Source organism: Wyeomyia smithii, chromosome 2, assembly GCF_029784165.1.
Source record: "Wyeomyia smithii strain HCP4-BCI-WySm-NY-G18 chromosome 2, ASM2978416v1, whole genome shotgun sequence".
Lineage (NCBI taxonomy): Eukaryota > Metazoa > Arthropoda > Insecta > Diptera > Culicidae > Wyeomyia > Wyeomyia smithii.
Window position 1 is genome coordinate 93,034,675 of NC_073695.1, and position 20,347 is coordinate 93,055,021.

Consider the following 20,347-nt stretch of genomic DNA (forward strand, 5'->3'; position numbering starts at 1 on the left):
AGAGTTCACGCGATACTTCATTCTGTTTGACGTTGCCAATTTGACGTAGATGCTACGTGATAAAACAGCAAAGCATGTGATTTTCACATAGATATTATGTTTGTCACATAAATCATGCAAAATGACAGAAAATGAATAAGTACAGGAAATTTCACGTAACAATAACGTGAAAAATATTTTGAGTGTAGTTTTGTGAACGAATGAAAGGCAAAGCGTGACGAAAAATAACATATATTCCTATATTTATTTATTTATTTATTTGATGTAATTTAACTGACAAATGTCTTATTAAATGTTGTGCGGTCAAAATCATAAAAGTGAGGTATTATATTAAGTCTTCTTTTGAATATCAATGTTGGTTCTCCAAATTCGAACAAGTTTTCTACAACAGAGAAGGTACGAATACAGGCAGCAATTGGTTCGTTGCATCCAAATACAGTACGATGATAGTTTCGTTGCAGCAATCCGGAACAGCGAAAGGTTCGCTGTGAAACCCGGAAATTTAATATGGATATCGTTTTCGGGGAATCAGTTTCGTTGTTCATTAACTTAGCAATAAATACAGCCTGTTGAATTTTTCTTCGTCGCACTGTGGTCCAGAAATGAAAAAAGGTGGTCGAAAGTCATTTTCTCATAAACGTTACCTTTTAGAGCAATACTGTCTTCGGGAAAGTTTTAGAGTAAAATAAGATCCTTCTTTGGACATTAACAGATTCGTGATGAATCCCCCTACAAGTGAGATAAAAAGAATAATTTCTATAAAAATTAATATATATTTTTTCGCTGTCTTCGACAAAGTTTTTCAAAATAACATAACAAAAAACTTTGCTGAAGACACTAGGTAGCTCTTTTTTCAATCTTACTGAGCTATCAGATTATGTTCAATTATGTTTAAAAAAAAAGTTTTTGCCGTTAAAATTCATATTTTATACCACTATACCTTTGAAATTCGCACTGAACTTTTAAAACAACATCAGACCTTTATTTTTCATATGTTACAGCAGACTTTATTTTATGATAATTAGGTTTTCATCAAATTTTTCTGCCAAAAAAATTACTTTTGACAAGTCATTTTAGATTTTCTGCCGTTTCCCAACACATTAATAGCGGGTCTTTATTGGAAAAAACATAGCAAGCTTTGCATTTTTACCTATTGATGCATCTTTTAAAGTATAATCGATGTATGTAAGTCTGCTTTTTTTTTTTATTCTCGCTTATTTTCCGTCGGTCTATTTCCGCCACTATTGTGGCCAATTACCGACGCCCAGGGAGGCGACTCCACACCCAGGTCCCTAACTCACGACCCGTTTATTAACGGACAGGCGCCAACGGCTTTACTTCCTCATGCGATGGAAGGCGTGATCCCAGAGATTTTACGCCTCAGAAAATCTCCCGGTGTCGGCTAGGATTGAATCTAGACCAGTTGGGTTGGTTGTGAGTGGATCACGCCACCTCACAACCATCGACACCTATGTCGGCGGTGGGATTCGAACCCAGGCGTCGAGCGTGATTGGCGGAGACGTTACCAACCACACTAGGCCCCCGCTCAATAAAGTCTGCTGTAACATATGAAAAATAAAGGTCTGATGTTGTTTTAAAAGTTCAGTGCGAATTTCAAAGGTATAGTGGTATAAAATATGAATTTTAACGGCAAAAACTTTTTTTTTTAAACATAATTGTACATAATCCGATAGCTCAGTAAGATTGAGAAATAGTTACCTAGTGTCTTTAGCAAAGTTTTTTGTTATGTTATTTTGAAAAACTTTGTCGAAGACAGCGATAAAAAATATTGATTTTTAGAGAAATTATTCTTTTTATCTCACTTGTAGGGGGATTCATCACGGATCTGTTAATGTCCAAAGAAGGGTCTTATTTTACTCTAAAACTTTCCCGAAGACAGTATTGCTCTAAAATGTAACGTTTATGAGAAAATGACTTTTGACCACCTTTTTTAATTTCTGGACCACAGTGCGTCGTTCCAGTGTGTCAAGGCCGAGTAGGCGACAGCGGTCAGGATACAGTGGAAGACTTACAGGATCCCGCCAAGGTAGATCTCTCAATGCAAAACGCAGAAACCTTTTCTGCATACCTTCGATACGTAAACTCCACACTAGCTGATTAGGGCACCAAATTAGAGAGACATTCTCGAGAGGTTTTACCACCGAGCAATAAAGCGTTTTAAAATAGGGATCTTTGAAGTCTCGAACTATTTTTGTAATAAATCCTAGCTGACGTATAGCTTTTGAGATAACAGTAGAGCGATGTAGATTAAAAGTGAGCTTATCAAGTAGGATACCATCATCAAGTAGGATACCAAGGTTGTTTACTTGGTCCACTCTCGTGAGAGAATGCCCATCGATTTGGTAGTTGAAAAGTATTAGATTACTTTTTCGATGAAACATCCATGACTTGACATTTGGGAACACTAAGGATAAGCCGATTTCGTCGACACCAGTCAAAAAATGTGTCTAACAGCGCTTGTAAACGTAAGCAGTTATCAACAGATCGAACTACACTAATACACTAATTTGCAGTCGACTCCAAGCAGCGAGACGATGTCGTTTAAGAATCCCAAAGAGGTCCCAAATTGCTGCCTTGAGGACCACCGGGAACGTTGATGAACTGTGACGAGAAGCAGGACTCAATATGCACACGAAGGACTCTATCGCAGCTATGAGAACTGTGCCACTCAGTTAGTTTTCGAGAAGCGCTAAGCCGCGCAAGTTTTCGTAACAGTATCTTGTGGTCAATACGGTCAAATGCAGCCTTTAAATCAGTGTATACAACATCGACTTGCGCCGTGCGCAATATAGCACTTTGTTCGTGCAAGAATAAAATTGCTTACAACTATCTCAAACAACTTGAATGCAGCAGAAAGACTCGTGATACCACGATAGTTTCTTACATTCTTACGGTCTCCACTTTTGAAAACAGGAAACATAATTGCAAACTATTGCTTTAGTTTCCAGTAGTGTCTTTTTTTTTGTAAGATTTGAACCATTGCGACCATTGATCTTATGTGATATTTCCAGTACACATGTTTCTCGGAAATGGTGACTGACTAGATTTGAGTATTTTGCGCAGAGTCAGTCTTTGGTCTTTGAATAATTAGAAATTGCACAGAACTCAACTGACGATTGTATTTGAAAATAATAGGTGTTGTTATGCTTCTTTTCATGTTTCATAAAGATTGATTGATTGAATGTGTTCCCTGATGTACTAGCATATTCTGTATCTTCTTCTTCAAAAAAAAAAAAAGAAATCTAATGTGATACATTTTTAACGTACAGGTTTATAAATCAACTTAAACCTTGCGTAAATTCTGAAATCTGCATAAAAAAATCGTTTGCAAAAAAATTTCGTGACGTTTGCGAAATATTTCCGGGAAAAACCGTATGTTCCGAATCTCGTGTAAATAAGTAAAATAAGAAAAAAAATCAGAAGGATATCTTTCACAACAAACATTTTCATCGTGAGCAAACAGTTCTTGTGGTGCATCATCCACATTAGGATTCTATGCCACTTTGTTTACAAATATCGTTAATTACTCTGGATAATACAAGTGCACAAGAATTATAACTAAACTCTAAAATTCCGTGCCCAATGCAGTTAAACTAACATCATGAAAGAATCAATCTATCATCATTATTTTTCGATCCAATTTTAACAGCGTGCTCCAGCAGCTTAGCATTGTTGGCACACAGCGTGTAGTCAAAATAAATTATTCGCTAGATCACTAAAACGAAGCGGTAGAACAAATAGACTTTCACTCATTATGCTCAAATCATTATAATTTAATTGTGAAGTTTCATTGCTCCAAATAATGTCATTAGTGAACAGTTATTTGCATAGAAATACAATTATGCACAACTGCCATGGTAAAACATACAGTTATGAATCAGTTGTAGAGTAGTAATGTACTCAATTCATGGACGACAATGATTTGTGGATGCTAGGAAGGAATTACAAGGTGTAATAGAAACGCTTGTCCCTCCTGCCTAAATTAACATTTTTAATCTGGAAGCAAATCAAATTGAATTGATCCGGTAAATGAAGGACAGGCAAAGTGAAATAAATCGATACTTCATGCTACCAAAGTCAAACGTTTGTCACGTTTGAACCACAGTTGTCTGTTTATTGAGGGGAATACTAAGTAACAGGTTGAAACTAGTACACCCTGACAAAAAAGGTACAGTATTGCAATTCGCGTGTGAATTGGAAAGTAATTGATTTACAGTTTAACACTCAACACTTGACAAAAAAAAAAGATAACTGTCTGAAAGCATCACTTCTGCGGTTCAACAGTTTAACCTCAGCAACAAGCGCAGGGCACTGTTCAGTATGATAGGAGTCTGCTACACACACGGCTGTTCAATGTCATAAACATGCTTTCCAAGAAATAGAGGATTTGCAGTTGGCACGAGTCCAAAGCACGCAACAGGCCACACCATCATCACGAAGTTCTACGACCAGCGTGGGTCTTTCATAATGCACCTCATCAGCTGGTACGCATGCCACAACCATGCCTTTTGATTTTGCAAATTACCATGCTGTGGTGGTAATTTATTAATGCTTGTTTTGATAGCCGAGCATCAAGAATTTGCTGCTAAGTTCAAATCGCAGTAATTATCAGTACCTACACATGTATTATCGCGTGAGGTTAGATTGTCTTTGGAGGTCGCGCTTTCAGCAAGTATTTAGCAATAAACAATAGCAGGATTGTAGTTTTCGAATACACAACAAACTTAACATTAAGCATTATAAAATGATCGTATTGAAAGGTATGCAGTACTTGAACGAACGTTTATATTTTTAGCAACACCATTATGCAAACGAAAGCAGAACTACACATTTTAAATTATAATCATGTAGGTACATGCGATTTCAATGCACTAATAAACGATTACTAACGCATTTTTTGCAACGCATAGACATATAAAAATTGTATCAATTACATGCTAGGCAAATGTGTAGTATATATCACAAAGGCAAACACGGTTGAAAAATCTAGCGCAATATGCTTTTGGATATGTAAGGACACATATGTTATGCCAGTTGCTTTTGTTTTTATTCCACGTTACATAATAACAGTGACAACATTTAGGACCACTCTTTGATACCGATCCGGTGCAAGTCTCTCCCATTGAATACAAATAAGTTAATTGACGCGATTGAACTGGGGAATTTGAATTAGCGATTTTTAAATGGATGGAATGGCGTCGAAATTTCAAAGCTGAGTGTCAGCCTTGCTTGCAGCTGTGTGTGGAGCGAGTAGTGTTGGTATAACAATGCAAACGATAATCGACTTTCTAGACGAGGCTGTCGAGGATAAAAATAATTTCATTGAATTTGTTGTTTCAAAGTTGCAACAAACCAAACTCCTGTGAGGAATGCTTTCTATTGCAAAAACTGTTTTGTGTAAAATAGTGATCAGAACTGAAAAAATATAGTAATCAAAAGTAAATTTTAACTACCAATTATGTCTTTTCGTTTTGATACCTAGTTTTAACAATAACGATCATACAGTTTTAGATTTTGGGTTGTTTATCATGAAAATGCGGAACAGAGCAGTTTTCGCATTATTTAATTTGAATAATTAAATAATTTTCGGCTCAAGTCAATGTTTAAGTTTGAGTGTCATTAATTAACAACTAATTATAATGAAAAAGTATTATAAGTAAGTTGCGCTTTGTTAAAAGTTAAACACTGTAAACACAAACATCTTTAACAACTTTATTTTGAGACTGTACACAAGCGTCAACCGAAATTTTCTTACCATCTAACTGTTGGAAAATATTGATAGAAATTTAGACAAAAATGTTTTTTTTTTTAAATAAAAAAACAACAATTGGCAAGTTCGATTTTTCACAATTGACGCCCAAAAAATATTTTAGATTAATACATAAGTAGAAAGCTAAAACAGTGATCGAAATTTTGAGAAGAACACCTTTATTTTGTATTGAATATCGTGAGTACAACTGGAATGACGTCTCCCAATACATTAATATGATTAGATTCTTACTCAACTGAGTATTGAGAAAGGCTTGAAAAAATATTTGAACAAAAAATATCAGAAGAAAGGGACTTCTTAATGTATTTTTTTCAACTATGGAAAAGTCACGATGTACTTCAAATTCCAAACTTTATGAATGTAAAAATATTTCTCCGATGCAATTTTGCAGTCACCTCACCTAACGAGAAGGAAACTTACGATTCTATTAGTCATTAGGGGTCTTCACATCGAGCTCGTATACAAATACCCAGCCGTAAACTGTGTATCTTCCGTTACTCGTCAATGGAGGTGAGTATTTTTACGGCTCGGTATTTGTTTACGAGCTCGACATGAATACCCATATTGACTCTATTCACTTGTGGTATCGGATGGATTCGTCTGTCACTTGAATAAGTGTGCAGGGCGCGGCTCCGAAAGATTAAAATAGTCAAAAAAAGCTAGTTCCCGAAAACGGTTCTTCGTTTTGCTAGCAATCAGTAGGTTTATCTCTATTCTTCTAAATTCAAAAATTTTACTCAACTTCACGTAGTGCTAAATCAAATGTGAATCCCAGTGCAACAGTTTGTTTTTGCCTCCTCGTAGCTATAATCATTTGCGGTTACTGCTTTTTATATGAATTTAGGTACGATTGCGTTTCACATATAAAATGATACGAACAATCCGTAAATTATACAATTTCTACAACACATGTTTCACCTTTCTCTTCCTTTTTCCCATTTTCTTTTTTCCATTTAAACCGAATCAAACGATACTCCAACCAGTCTGACGATCAAGGTGAAGTACCGGCCACCAAGGCGCCACTTACCGGCATTCCCCAGGTGGACTATGTTTGGGATCCGAACCTGCCGCGGGAGCTTGGAGGGTGAGTGTATCGTTTGAACCGTATCGCTATTACGAGACACGCAATAACAATATTCATTTCTTCAGATACAACTTGTCCACTTACCCTTTTCTGGACTCGGTCCCAGCGGAAGAGGACATAGGATTTACCTGCGATCCCAAACTGCACGACGGATTTTATGCCTCTATTAAATTCAACTGCCAGGTACCTTATCGAATCGAGCTTTGCTTATGAAAGGAGCAAAAAACTAATATCTCCGAATTGATTCCTCCGACAGCTGTACCACCACTGCATCAATGGAATGCGATATGACTTCCTGTGTGCCAACTATACAGCATTTGATCAGAAGACCTTCATCTGCCATTTTGCTTCCGAAGTGGATTGCAAAAACTCTCCAAAATATTGGTTCAGGTAATTTGAATATGTTTTCTATATTAAACGATACTTTTTTAACGTCTTTTTAAAGAAACGAGCCATTGTACAAAGCAACTACAACAACCACGCAGAAACCGGCACCAACAGTGCCAACAACGCCCTCGCCTACAACAGCCCCCAGCAGACTGAAGCCATTGCGCAAACCAGTGCGACGACGACGTCCTCAAGTCGATTACTACTACGACGACGAAGAATATGAGGATGAGTATTATGAGGAACGTCCACGCCGTAGGAAAAATCGCCCCCGAAATCGGCGTCCAACATACGACGATGAGTACGATGAAGATGAACGGTTCGATCGACGTCCTGCCGATCGCTACCGGGAGCGTGAACGGGATCATGTTGCAGAGGAAGACGACTACGACGATCGTCGTCCGTATCGGCCGAAAAACAGGAATCGCAACAACGATCGGAAAAACGAAGAAGACGATCGTAGCTATGGATATGAAGAACGCCGAAGAGATCGCGATCGAAGGCCAATAGAAGATGATAGACGCAGGCCACTGGAAGATGATCGCCGAGGCGCATTGGAAGAAGAGAAACGATCGTCGCTAAGCGAGCGTCGCAGGAGACCGCTCCCGTCTGATGATCGACGAGCCCCTGCTGACGAACGCCGGTACCCAGAGCGTAGGCCACTTGCTGACGATCACAGACCACTGAACGAAGATCGAAGATCTTTTTCTGAAGATGACAGAAGAAAATTTCCAGAGGAAAGAAATGGTGGCAGAAGACCTTACAACGATGACCGCCGTTTCGAATACGAAAGCGAAGATGAAGACTATAGCCCACGAAGACCGGAAAAGAAACCAAAACTTCCGAGTGATGTGGTTACTGTCAGACCATCGGGATCGACAATATACGATCGACCACGAACTGCGCCGCGAATAAATCGACCGGTTCCTTTAAATGAAAAAAGTAAATACTCCTACGCTAATCCCGAACCACCAAAAAAGAAATCTACTACAAGTCAAGCTCCTACCGATGAACCAGAGCCTGAGTATTATGATGAATACGAAGACGAACCGAAAAAATCAGAACCAGTCGTAGATAAGCGTAAAGTAACGGAGGCAGGTAATAAAGGATCTCAAACATACAAGGAAGACAAACGACAAAGTGCATCCTCAGATGTCGTATACTATGACGACGTAATTGTACCAAAAGATTCAATTCCACAAAAGACAATTCCGGGAAACGTAAAAAAGCCAGAAGGCGTTGAGCGTGTAAATAGTCGAGATAATTCAGAGCTAGCGAGTCGCTACAATGATAAAGTACGCACACCTCAACGAATCATAAAACCCGAACAGTTAGAAGGTTCACAGCGTAATTCCAAGCCAGAATATGTAGACGACGAACCACCGGAGCGATCAAAGTCTAGAAGTCAGAGTACTACTAAACAGCCAAGCAATATTTTCAACAATTTTAAAAACAAAAAACAACAAACTCCACTTGATAGTCGAAAGCCGGCACAAATTCAATACAATCGAGATTACGAAACAACAAGCAAAGCCACTGAATCATCGAGACCACTCCTTCGCGCCTCGAAGCGGCCATTTCTACCGAGTCGTGGGGGCAACCCTTATGCAGCTCGGGGTCTACAACCGGTAGGCGTAGCCAAGCAACCACCGAACCAACAGCCATCCCGATCTTCCGTTACTAGCAATGACTCCGACCGACCAGCACCCTTTCGCATAGACGTCGATAGTTCTCCACCTAGCACAATACAATTGGACTCGCGAACGACCAGCACAAGCCGACCCACCGAGGAACGCGTCAAAACCCTGGATCAACTCTACGATGAAGAGTTTGACGTCACGTTAAACGATGCCTTGAATCCGACACTGAAACCTTTGACGCGAAGTGCGCCCCAAAATTTCTTCCGCAATCGATACGTCCACCAGAGCTCGAATTCAGATTTCGTACCGTTCGAGCCCAGTTATGCTCCGTCCGAATTTCGAAGGGCAACCATAAGAGCGCCTGTAGCGATGCTTCCGCATCATCATCATCATCATCCAACCGTTTACGTGAGCCAGGTACGAGGCCATTCACTGCAACGGTATCCGTATGAGTACGAATACTAAACGCTAAACAAGGGGAATTCTCGTAGAACCGAACGGTTAAAACGAGGGTGAACTCTAAATTTATTTAGATCCATGAGCCTTATGTGAGAGGAAGAACAAAGAAAATTATTTATTACTCGATCCAGCATCGCCGGCATGCCGGTGTGGTATGATAGAGTGTTCAAAAGAAAGTCCTATAGTCTAAAAAATGAGTAAGTCTTCGCAAGAGCAGGGGACAAAAGGAATAAAGCTGCTCCGGTAAACATTAATACAAACCTATGGAGAATGAAGGGAGAAATTGAAATCTTTAAAAAAACTTATTTGTACATATGATTCTGCTGTAGCCTTAAAGATAAATACTCAATAAAGGTGATATCGACGAAATGCAACCTTTGCTAAACCTTGAATGGCAAGCCTATACTAGACGTGACGACGAACAAAACACAGATAACAACCGCAATATCAATTTAGTTTGTAGATTAATAGATGCAATATTTGACAATCATACGAACACCAGCAATGAAGAGAATAATAAGATACGACAGCATTAGATAGAACAAGATTCGAAACAGTGTAAATGGAGAAAGTAAAAAATAAAGAAAATTTAATTTTCATGTTTTTTCTTTCATTTCCTTACATTTTTCATTTAGCTTCTACCCACAGACAAACAGACGGGCTTCTTCGAAAAAAAAGATTCTGAAAAATTTTCATCCTTATTCGAAACGTTACACTCATACGCCACCATGTGAGCTTATTTTTTGCAAACACGGTTCAAAATCATTAACAATCTGTCCACGTGGAATGTGGATGGTCCTCATAACTATTGAAGCTTTTTACATTTTAATCGTTTGTTATTGAAAAATCAATATCAAACATAAGGAGACATACTCCATATTAGGTTATCTATAAAATTGGAAGAACTAAATTCTTCCCAAAACGACACCCAAAACGGTGCTTAAGAGTTTCCGAATAAATACTCAAATGACCATCAGGCGAAATATTAAATATATTTAAAGTATTTCTCATTTGTAGTAAATTGTTTTCATTTTTTTTTAATATACCAATATTTTCAATAGTTCATTTGCATCATGTATAGGGTTACCATTTGGTCGGAGTTAAAAATCAGGACAACTTTTTTTCAGCAAAAATTTTATTTAAGCTATTTTATTTTTTTGAGGTATCAATAAGCAAAACACATAATTTGAGATTTGCACTTCAAAATACACTAGGACTCATATTTAACCATTTTCTCGAACGACTCAATTTTGCAACTTTCATTAATAGGCGTTAGTAAATACCTTAAACTGTTCAAAATAAACTAAACAATTGTTAAAAAACGTTTCAACGGTTTCAACGACTACACAATTTCTTCAAGATTCAACCAAAGAAAAAATTCGTTCGAAATAAGTTCGTTCCTTCCCGGAGTCAAGATGAAAGTACTGAATAGTTTGATATTTTTTTGAATATCCGGCATCATTCAGTAAAATCAGGACAAATGCTAAAATATGAAAAATAAATCAGGACGCTCCAAATAAATCTCAAAATTGGAACATGTCTTGCTAAATCAGGACGGATGGTATCCCTAATCATGTAGCAACTCAAAAAACCTAAATTGACAAAATCCGACCCAGCAAGATATACGTTTGTCTACGATTTGAAAACGCAAAGTTTTTAGGATTTTTTTTGCACGGTTGGCAAACTTTAATAATAACATGTAGGTTTAGAGTAATCTCAAAACTTCCAATCAATGATAACGAAACAAATAATTGTGGAGAAAATCTGGGAACTGCCATTTGGTCTTAAATCAACTATTATTATTTAGATTTGATTGGATTGAATGTTCAAAACACTAATTTAAATTAGAAAGTATTCCATTTTCCAAAAAAACTTACACTCATGGAAAGCTCTCATCACTTTTCGTTTTCATAGGAGGCATCCGCTGCAGGGGCCGAACCGGAATCGGCACGTAGCCCACGAATGCTTATATCGTATACGATTTCCTCAATCTTCTTTACGTCGTACTTAAGAGCATCAAACCGCTTCCGAAGTGCATCATTTTTCAGATTCAACAAGCGGTAGCCAGAGTTAAGGTCAGCTACAAACTTTGAAATTTTCAAAGGACGTTCGAAATCCCCCAAAGTTACCGAGTTTGTTGCATAACGACTCTAAAATATAATACATGCTTTTAAATTTGATTTTGAAACCAGTAAATAGCGTACCAATTCGGACGCCATTTGAAGAACGCCTACAAGATAATCCTCAATATCTAGGTGAAAACCATCAGTTTGTTTGGTCTTCACTGAAATCGAAAATAACAATATTTATTACACATTAACAGAAGAACAAACAAAAAATTACCTCCTAAAATTTCTGCAGCCGTGTCTCTGCTCACAAGAGACTCCGTCTCTAGATAGACTGTAAGGGCAACTAAGAATACCACCCGTTGCATTGGGAAGTGCCAATGATCGTTGTACCGATAGTATTGTCCTGCTGGAATTAAATCTGCCAGTCGTCGATAGCCGTTGCGGCAAACGTTGAACTGTGCGCGAGCATTAACGCAAGCAGCTGGAACATCCATCAGGCTACTATGGATAACCTGCAGAGCAATAGCTGCTTCCTTGGCAGCTTGATCGATTTCACGGACGACCTCTCTAATTTGCTGTAAGGGTGAAGCAAGAGATACAAGTCTGGATATCAAGATATTCAAGGCCTAACTATATATTAACTATAAAACATGAATGCGAAATAAAAATATGATAGAGAATCCGTTTTAACTACCAAAGTGTGCAAATTTGGTAGTTGTTGATACAAACATCAATGATGCGCAAATAGTGCTGGAAAATTTGTCCAACTAGACGAAATTATGCTAATTATTTCTGGTCAATACTGTTTTAAGACCATAATCACTGTATTTACAAATCAATATTTGAGTAGGTAAAAATGCATCGCAATATAAGCAAGGAAAAGTGCAATTGATTGTTAATTACCTTTGAAGAAATATTTATTTCCTGTTAATTTATAATTCAATTGAAATACATAAGTGTCTATACTTTCTATTGTTTTGTCTTACAAACGCGTCGTTTCGCTTACACACTCATATCTTTTGCCGGTAACGCTTACCTCACGAAGTTCTTGCTCCTTATTGAGATAATCATTGAAGCCGTCGAATATGTCTTTAACTACTGCGTTCTGCATCTTATATTGGTAATTGAATTTGTAGTCACTTTGATTAGAAATTGAAACCGCAAGAGAACCGAAACGACGATAAAACTCAAACTCCGCGATTCGAAGAACTATGTATTCGACACAACGCAGTCACTAACACGTGTTTGTAAACAAAACAAAGCTTCACTGTCAAAGTATATGCAGTCAAGGTGTCTTATTTATTTGGTACTCTTTGTACTCTGCACGAATTGGGTTGTTAAGCTATGTCAGTTTTTCACAGCCCAATGCCCGCATAGGGGCCGATCAATAATTACGTAAGCATATTTTTCCACTTTTTCAATCCCCCCTCCCCCCATTGTAAGACATCGTAAGATTTTTTGATACCCCCCCTCCCCCCTAGTAAGATCTTACTATATATACTAAATATAGATTTTTATTATTGTTTTATCATCTTGAAGCAAGCACAATACTTCTTTTCCTTTTCTGTCTCTAATTCGAGTTAATCGGCCTTCCGTAATTTTTTTTTTTTTTTTTTTTGAATCACTAAATTCGATTTACAACTCCAATCGATCCTGATCAGTAACGAAGTGGCAACCGGTGGTGATCAATCAAGCAAGAATCAAGCTCAAGCTCAAGCTTTCGTAATTTTTTTTTTTTTTGATTTTTACCGTCCACACTTTCACAAACATGGTTTTTTGAATAGTTCCATCAACAATGTTTTTCTTACGTAAGATAATCAATTCACCCCCTCCCTCCCCTGTAAGATAACGTAAGAAAATTGCACTCCCCCCCTACCCCCCTACTTGCTTACGTAATTATTGAACGGCCCCATAATCAATAACCATAAAACGTGCCTAACAACTAGTTTGGGGTAGAAATCTTCCAAAAAGTTGGTACAAATATTGATATCCGAATCCTTCTCGATTAATCGAGTTAATCGATTATTTGCAAAAATATTCGATTAATTTTAAATCGATTAACCGACTTTTCGATTATTAAATGATCGAATAGTTGACCCCGATTATTGTTCTATTGTTGTTCAACCACATACATAAGACATACGTAACACTCAGGAAGGAATCTTCTAAAAAAGTTGGTACAAAATGAACTACTCGAAAGTACCAACCTCTGTTTGAGTAGTTTATGGAGGTTGTGTACCTGCTCAGCCCAGCATTTGTCTCGTTCTCACTCGAAAAAATGCAGCATTGATTTTGTAAACAACTTTTTGACAGTTTCGTAAGGGATTTTGTTGAGGGCTCGAGTAGAGCCGCTATTAAGAAAATTCATTCCGTTCATTTTCGTCGAGCAGTTCATACTGGTGTTGGTACCGGGTGATGTGGGGCAAAGAGTACCAAAAAAAATCGCCAGTTTTACGTATGTCTAAGTATGTGGTTAAACCATATGGATTATCATCCGCTTATTGTTATTGATTATGCGGGTGGCATCACGTCACATTTCAAGGGCAAACATCTCAACGTATGTGTAAACGAGATAGCATATCACCGCCACACAAATGAGTTTGATCTCAGGGGGGGCATTTCGCAGCTCGATTCGAACGATTTTCGCTATTTTCGAGTAGGTCACATGCTGCCAGTTATGCTTTAAGCTTAAAAGGAGCTGTCATTGTCAACTGTCCTGCGGCTCATCTAACCCGCAAAGTCGAAAAAAAATACGAGAAAATCACAAGAGTTGTATGTAAAGCCACGACCGCAAGGTTGACGCAGAACTACATAAGATTGTTTGTTACATTACTTGTATTGAATATGTTTAAAAACTTGTGCAAAAAAGGGGTTGAAATACTACCGATTATCAGTTTGCACATACATCATTGAACAGTTCAATTTCATGTCGGATATAAGGTTGATCGCATCTGATCCCCGGACAAAGGGGACTAAGGAATTTTTTCTGATAACACAGTTGAAAGCAGTTTCTACACTGAAAATTTGACGGCCATTCTGAATTCCAGCGTTCCAAAACGTTTGTGTGTTGCCAAAATACGGCAACTTTTCATTAGAGAAAGTGCCGGCTAATGTACCTACCACTGGTGCTGCTCGCTACTGCACAAAGCCAGCTTTTAGCTTTTATAAATCTGTCGACCGTGCTTGGGAAGCAATCATATAACGACCAATCAGAAGTCGAATTTTGCGTGTTGACAAGGTTTGTTAATTTTCAATAGTACAATAGTCCGAAAAATAAAATTACAACTTTCTGCATTTGGGAGGAATCTTAGAAGATTTTTAAATCTATTGCTACAATAACGGAGGAAATCCATCGAAAACTAACCAATTTATTAGCATTTGAAATTGGACATATTTTTCACTTCTTCCGGTTCTGAATTTTCATTTTACATTCCTATGTATAGCCGCACTTCCTGAGAGACGTAGTTCTACGTCAAAACGAAACATAACGCCTCCAAGCGAACATTTAGTTTTGTTCGAGTTGCTCGAAACGAAATGCGCAATGTCACCCCAGGACATGAGTTCATTGTCATTCACTGTTACTTGGTATAGAGTTCTCCAAGCAAGATCTCACAAACATTACCAACACATACATAAGACATACGTAACACTCAGGAAGAAATCTTTCAAAAAAGTTGGTACAAAATGAACTACTCGGTACCGCACTCTGAATAAAATCACTGTTTGAGTTGTTTTTGAAGGCAGTGTACCTGCGCAGCCCTACGTTTGTCTCGTTCCTACTCAAAAAATGCTGCATTGATTTTGTAAATAACTTTTTGACAGTTCCTTATGAGATATTCTTTGGGGCTCGCTCGATAAAGCCAAGAAATAGAAAATTCATTTTGTTCATTATTTGTCGAGCAGTTAGACAGGACGGGGTACGGAGTACTGTGGGGCAACGTGTACCAGAAAAAACGTCAGTGTCATGTATGTCTTATGTAAGTGGTGTAATTTTCTGAGCAAAACGTGACTTTTTAAAATCTTATATCATTGTCCTTCAATTTTTGAAGAGTAAAAATCACTTTAAATCGCTACATTTACAGTGGTACATGGGTGAACCACATACATAAGACATACGTAACACTCAGGAAGAAATCTTCCAAAAAAGTTGGCACAAAATGAACTACTCGAAAGTACCAACCTCTGTAAAAAAAACTTTGTTTGAGTTGTCTTTGAAGGCAGTGTACCTGCCCAGCCCTGCATTTGTCTCGTTCCTACTCGAAAAATGCTGCATTGATTTTGTAAATAATTTTTTGACAGTTCCTTATGGGATTTTCTTTGGGGCTCGATAAGGCCGAGAAAAAGAAAATTCATTTTGTTCATTATTTATCGAGCAGTTTGACAGGGCGAGGTACGGAGTACTATGGGGCAACGTGTACCAGAAAAAAACGCCGATGTTACGTATGTCTTAAGTATGTGGGTGAACCACATACATAAGACATACGTAACACTCAGGAAGAAATCTCCCGAAAAAGTTGGTACAAAATTAACTACTCGAATGTACCACATACATAAGACATATCCGGACTACTTCGTGATTAGGGCGAAACTAGTTAGGAAAACAAGCAAGGATTCGCCCTTATCACGAAGTAGTCCGGATATGTAACACTCAGGAAGAAATCTTTCAAAAAAGTTGGTACAAAATGAACTACTCGAATGGTACAACACTCTGAATAAAAACACTGTTTGAGTTGTTTTTTAAGGCAGTGTACCTGTGCAGCCGCGCATTTGTCTCGTTCCTACTCGAAAAATGCTGTATTAATTTTGTAAATAACTTTTTGACAGTTCCTAATAAGTTTTTCTTTGGGGTTCGATAAGGCCGAGAAAAAGAAATTGATTTTGTTCATTATTTGTCGAGCAGTTTGGACAGGACGAGGTACGGAGTACTATGGGGCAACGTGTACCAGAAAAAAAACGCCAGTGTTACGTATGTCTTATGTATGTGGTTTCACCTTAATTGATATAGCTACACCTGTAGTCTGGGACATGATCGAAATTATACTGATCCGTTTTAAAACAGTGTCTCTAGCACGACTAAAACGGAGAAATATTCATGGTTAGGAGTGTATTTCTCTATTTAAGAACATAAAAGTGGTTACAACAGTCAATTTGTTAGAAATGCGGTTAAAATGTACTGTATTTATTTTTTCTTGTGCCTTTCACTTTCAACTGCTATTGACTACTGCGCCACTAGATAGTCGAAGTGTATAATAAACAAAATGTAATATAACTTGATCTTTAGAAACTTTTACTAAATTTTCTAACCCAACTGTACAAACGATGATTACACTATTTCATTAGTTAACGAATTACTTTCATGAAATCGAATTTCACAACATTTTCAACCTTTCAAGCTGTGGTGGAAGATTTTTACAACTAGCAGTAGTTCGCAACAAGCGTTAAAGAAACCCTAAATTACAGACTAGATTATAAAATAAGAAAAAAACAAACAAGGGACAATATGAAGTATAATGACTAACGTTTTGAATGACCAGGTAAACTACCGAAACATCTCGAAGTAGTAGTAAGTTTTTATTTTTAAGTTTGGACAAGAATGATTTTTCCTCTATTCCGAAATATTTGGCTAAAATTTACAACCATTTTGGGTTAGTTTGATGTTTATACCATGAAAGTACCAGTCTTCAAACAGTTCCGTTTAGTGCGCAACCTTGAAATAATTATAAAAAATGAAACAATAACAGTTTTTACAGTAACTAAATACTACCAAGTATTTGACACTACGTTAAGGCCGACTTCGAGCCACCACGTGGTCGATTTCGAATTTTCAAAAGCATTTTTTTCCCTTGGTGCTACATTCCGATTCGGAACTTGACCTCTGTTTATTTATACACAGACTTCGCAGCCGACTATTTAGTGTACAGGACAATTGCGGGGCTAGCGCTACGATCCTACTGACACTAACAGTCTCTCCCGAGACGAGACTCGAACCTACGACGACTGGCTTGTTAGGCCAGCATCATACCTCGAGACCATCTGGGATGACAAATTCATACCGCTCAGTAATAGTTCATGCGTATTCTCATGTTTGTTATGGCAATGACAACATAAGACAGTGTTTTCATAGGTAACGCATTAACTATTTCCGAATCTTGTGCCAATGAAACTTCGTAGTCGACCACGTGGTGGCTTCTACACACTACAATCTTAAGCTTAAAAATTAAATATGAATATCTGACGCAGTTTTACATTTGCACCATGACTCCAAAAACAAGTGATAACACACGATTAACAATATATGATAAACGAAGCTGTCAACGGATGTACGAGATAATCATTCGAATTATCAGTAATTTATGTTTCAACTGCATAACAAAATGTATCTAAATTAATGGAGTACAAACTTTCTAATTAGTTGTGTAGTGGAACTATTTTTGAGTTTACTCAATACTGGTCCATTCACGGTAATCATATATCAATATTATATCAATTTTTCACTAACTCTCTACCGTACTTATTAGGTAAACTAAACACCACATGTTTTTTTTTTCTTAACGCTGTGAAAAGTTCTGTGGTGCAAGTATATAGTTACTATTTTTGACGTACTAGTTGCCGGTTGTACTGGTTCAATGGAGATTATAAAAGGTAGATGATAATTATCATGAACTGGGTATGAATCTACTTCTTTTATTTTTAGTATAATTGCTTTTTAGTTACTATTAATGTGTTGGTTTTAAGTTGACATTTGAATTTCTGAACTAATTATGACTTTTTTACGTCACGCAATCAAGTAACTTTGAATTCACAGGAGACGAAATGTTCAAAATCAAATACATTCATCTAGCGGGTACTTTCATGAAAATACCCTTAAACTCAACTAAACTAGTGGAACCAATTATCAACTGCTCAACGAAACGAGACTGTGCTTTTATATAGTTTTACATTCACTGTAAAGACATTGTAACAAACAAAAAATGTGCGCTCTGTTTCTGCTACACTACAATCCCTCAGCATCATTTGGGGACCATAACTTTGGCTAAGCTAGGAAAAATCTCCGCCTGAATTGGCCCGTACTCTACCCGTTCACCGTCTACAGTCATATGACCAGTGCTACCACTGCTTGGTTCAATTCGGAATGCTGTTACTGGTATCATTTTAATATACTCATTTTCTTGAGTTGGAATGTGGGTTCCACTACCTAATCCCAACATAAAAGAGAGTAATTGGGATCGACTCACTCCTGCCCTTATGATCAAAAGCCATATAACTCCGTCATTGAGCTTAGAACGTGGCGCAAAGAAGCATTCCGTACTCAAATGACTCTGATAAGCGGCGTGAGCCATTACAAAGTCTCCGGAAACTGTCTTCCAAGTGTCCGGTACAGGAGCCGTTAATGCTGGAATGCGTGACGGCGGTCCGAACATTCTAACTACATTATTACCGACTTGTGTCCCATCATTGGAAGCTCGATCACTTTCATAAACACTATCCACCGTGGAGAAATAGGTACTTTTGCGAGAGTTTGCTGAATACCAGCTGTCGATACGTGGCCGGAACGTGTCCAAGTTACTGCTTGTTTCCAACGTGAGAACATCGCTAAAGTTCGTATCGCAAGCATCACAGTTAGTATGGCTATCATCGTTGGATCCCGATCGGCAGTCGTTGCAATCCAGCGTGGTGTTATAACTTATACTATGTTTCAACAGGCCAACTCCGCCGAGTTCAGCACCCCCTGCGGTTCCGTCCTGTGGCAGTGAGTTGGACCGATTAAGACTAACTAGTGCCGGAATGTAGGACACCTTGCCCTGATAGGTGCGTAGGCTGATTAACCGATGGACGGACCATATTGTGAACCGTTGACCTCCGATGGCTCGCAGTCGTTCGCTTTCGATGTCGATATCCGATATAAGTCCCCAGCCAACCGAAAGAAATGAGAACATTATCTATAAGGGACAAAATAGCATAAATAACACTAAGCTTGCCTCTCGATGATTGCCAAACACTTACTTGAGAGCGTGTCTCCACTCTAACTATATCTAGCATGGAATGTTTTCCTTTAACTACCATTAAAGCTGATGCTAGGATCGGTTTCGTCTCAAACGGTTCACTGGAAATAGCGAATAAAAAACAACATTAATTCTTGCTGTCTCGTGTTTCTAGATAACGAATAGTAATGATGGGAGAAATGGGTTAAATCTTTACACTAATGAATCTCTCATATATCAAACTCTAACATTGTCGAGTTAAATCGTTATCACGCCGAATTGAAGATTGACGTTCAAAAACCAGGTCATGACTTCAGAATGTTAGCATGCCATATTCAACCAACACAAAATTTCATTCAAGCATTGTAAGGGTCGCGAAAACGGTCATTCAAAACAGGAAAAAATCCATTCTATCATGTTTCCCAAGACAACCATAAACAACTTGTCGACACGGGCTTTTTTCAAGAACCTCCATGTGGATCCTAGATAATAGGTTCGCCGTGGTTACAAACAAGCTAATGCAAATGAAGTTACGATAGTTGTGCTTAGAATAACACGCACAGTGTTCGCAAGCAGAGAATTTGCGTGACACGGAACTGCTGATGACATTGCTCCAAGCATACTAAAAGGCAGCGTGACGGCTAAATAAGAGGTCGCGTTTACATTGGAAATGATCCATCCGCAATTATAAATTTATAACAATTAGCAGAATTAAATCAAGGGTAAATAAAAAAATTAGAATGAATCTAAAAATATATGCGTCATGTATCTTCAGTTTACCACCACAGGTGTGTCGTGACTACATTGCCCTAGGGCAGCTTTGGAGTAAATCACTATCATCACCTAACGCGTGACCACATGTATTCATACCTAACTGTAGCGAACCGTATTGAATGATGCCATCTAAATAAATCCGGGGGTATCACACAAAAAAC

The 20,347-nt window shown here is 38.0% G+C and overlaps 3 protein-coding genes across 13 annotated transcripts in view; 1 reads left to right on the forward strand and 2 right to left on the reverse strand.

Moving 5' to 3' along the window:
- Positions 1-9,960, forward strand: part of LOC129722656 (zinc finger CCCH domain-containing protein 13-like) — a 119,767-nt gene extending 109,807 nt beyond the window's left edge. For all 7 annotated transcript variants that reach the window (XM_055676272.1, XM_055676268.1, XM_055676275.1 and 4 more), the window contains 4 exons: positions 6,775-6,875; positions 6,941-7,058; positions 7,132-7,265; positions 7,321-9,960. In XM_055676272.1, coding sequence (XP_055532247.1) covers positions 6,775-6,875; positions 6,941-7,058; positions 7,132-7,265; positions 7,321-9,367 — 2,400 coding nt within the window. In that variant the 3' untranslated portion in view covers positions 9,368-9,960. The remainder of the gene's footprint in view (positions 1-6,774; positions 6,876-6,940; positions 7,059-7,131; positions 7,266-7,320) is intronic.
- A 1,209-nt stretch (positions 9,961-11,169) lies between these two features.
- LOC129722573 (translin) lies at positions 11,170-12,681 on the reverse strand. The gene is made up of 4 exons (XM_055676146.1): positions 12,467-12,681; positions 11,705-12,005; positions 11,566-11,645; positions 11,170-11,511 (listed from the first exon to the last, which is right to left on the reverse strand). Exons 1-4 carry the CDS (start codon positions 12,539-12,541, stop codon positions 11,257-11,259), a joined length of 711 nt encoding a protein of 236 aa, XP_055532121.1. The 5' UTR covers positions 12,542-12,681; the 3' UTR covers positions 11,170-11,256.
- Positions 12,682-16,577: 3,896 nt separating this feature from the next.
- LOC129722912 (sphingosine kinase 2-like) overlaps positions 16,578-20,347 on the reverse strand; it is a 46,423-nt gene continuing 42,653 nt past the window's right edge. For all 5 annotated transcript variants that reach the window (XM_055676762.1, XM_055676763.1, XM_055676764.1 and 2 more), the window contains exons 3-4: positions 19,435-19,534; positions 16,578-19,370 (exon numbers count right to left, since the gene is read on the reverse strand). In XM_055676762.1, the coding sequence (XP_055532737.1) occupies positions 18,441-19,370; positions 19,435-19,534 (1,030 nt within the window). In that variant the 3' untranslated portion in view covers positions 16,578-18,440. The remainder of the gene's footprint in view (positions 19,371-19,434; positions 19,535-20,347) is intronic.

Bases quoted from the DNA above. Each gene is read 5' to 3' on its own strand.
- LOC129722573 (XM_055676146.1), bottom strand. From the start codon at position 12,541: ATGCAGAACGCAGTAGTTAAAGACATATTCGACGGCTTCAATGATTAT. The intron at 11,646-11,704 runs GTAATTTTTTGT...TTTCGATTTCAG, and splicing joins GGCTGCAGAAATTTTAGGAG to TGAAGACCAAACAAACTGAT. The intron at 11,512-11,565 runs GTACGCTATTTA...ATTATATTTTAG, and splicing joins TTCAAATGGCGTCCGAATTG to AGTCGTTATGCAACAAACTC.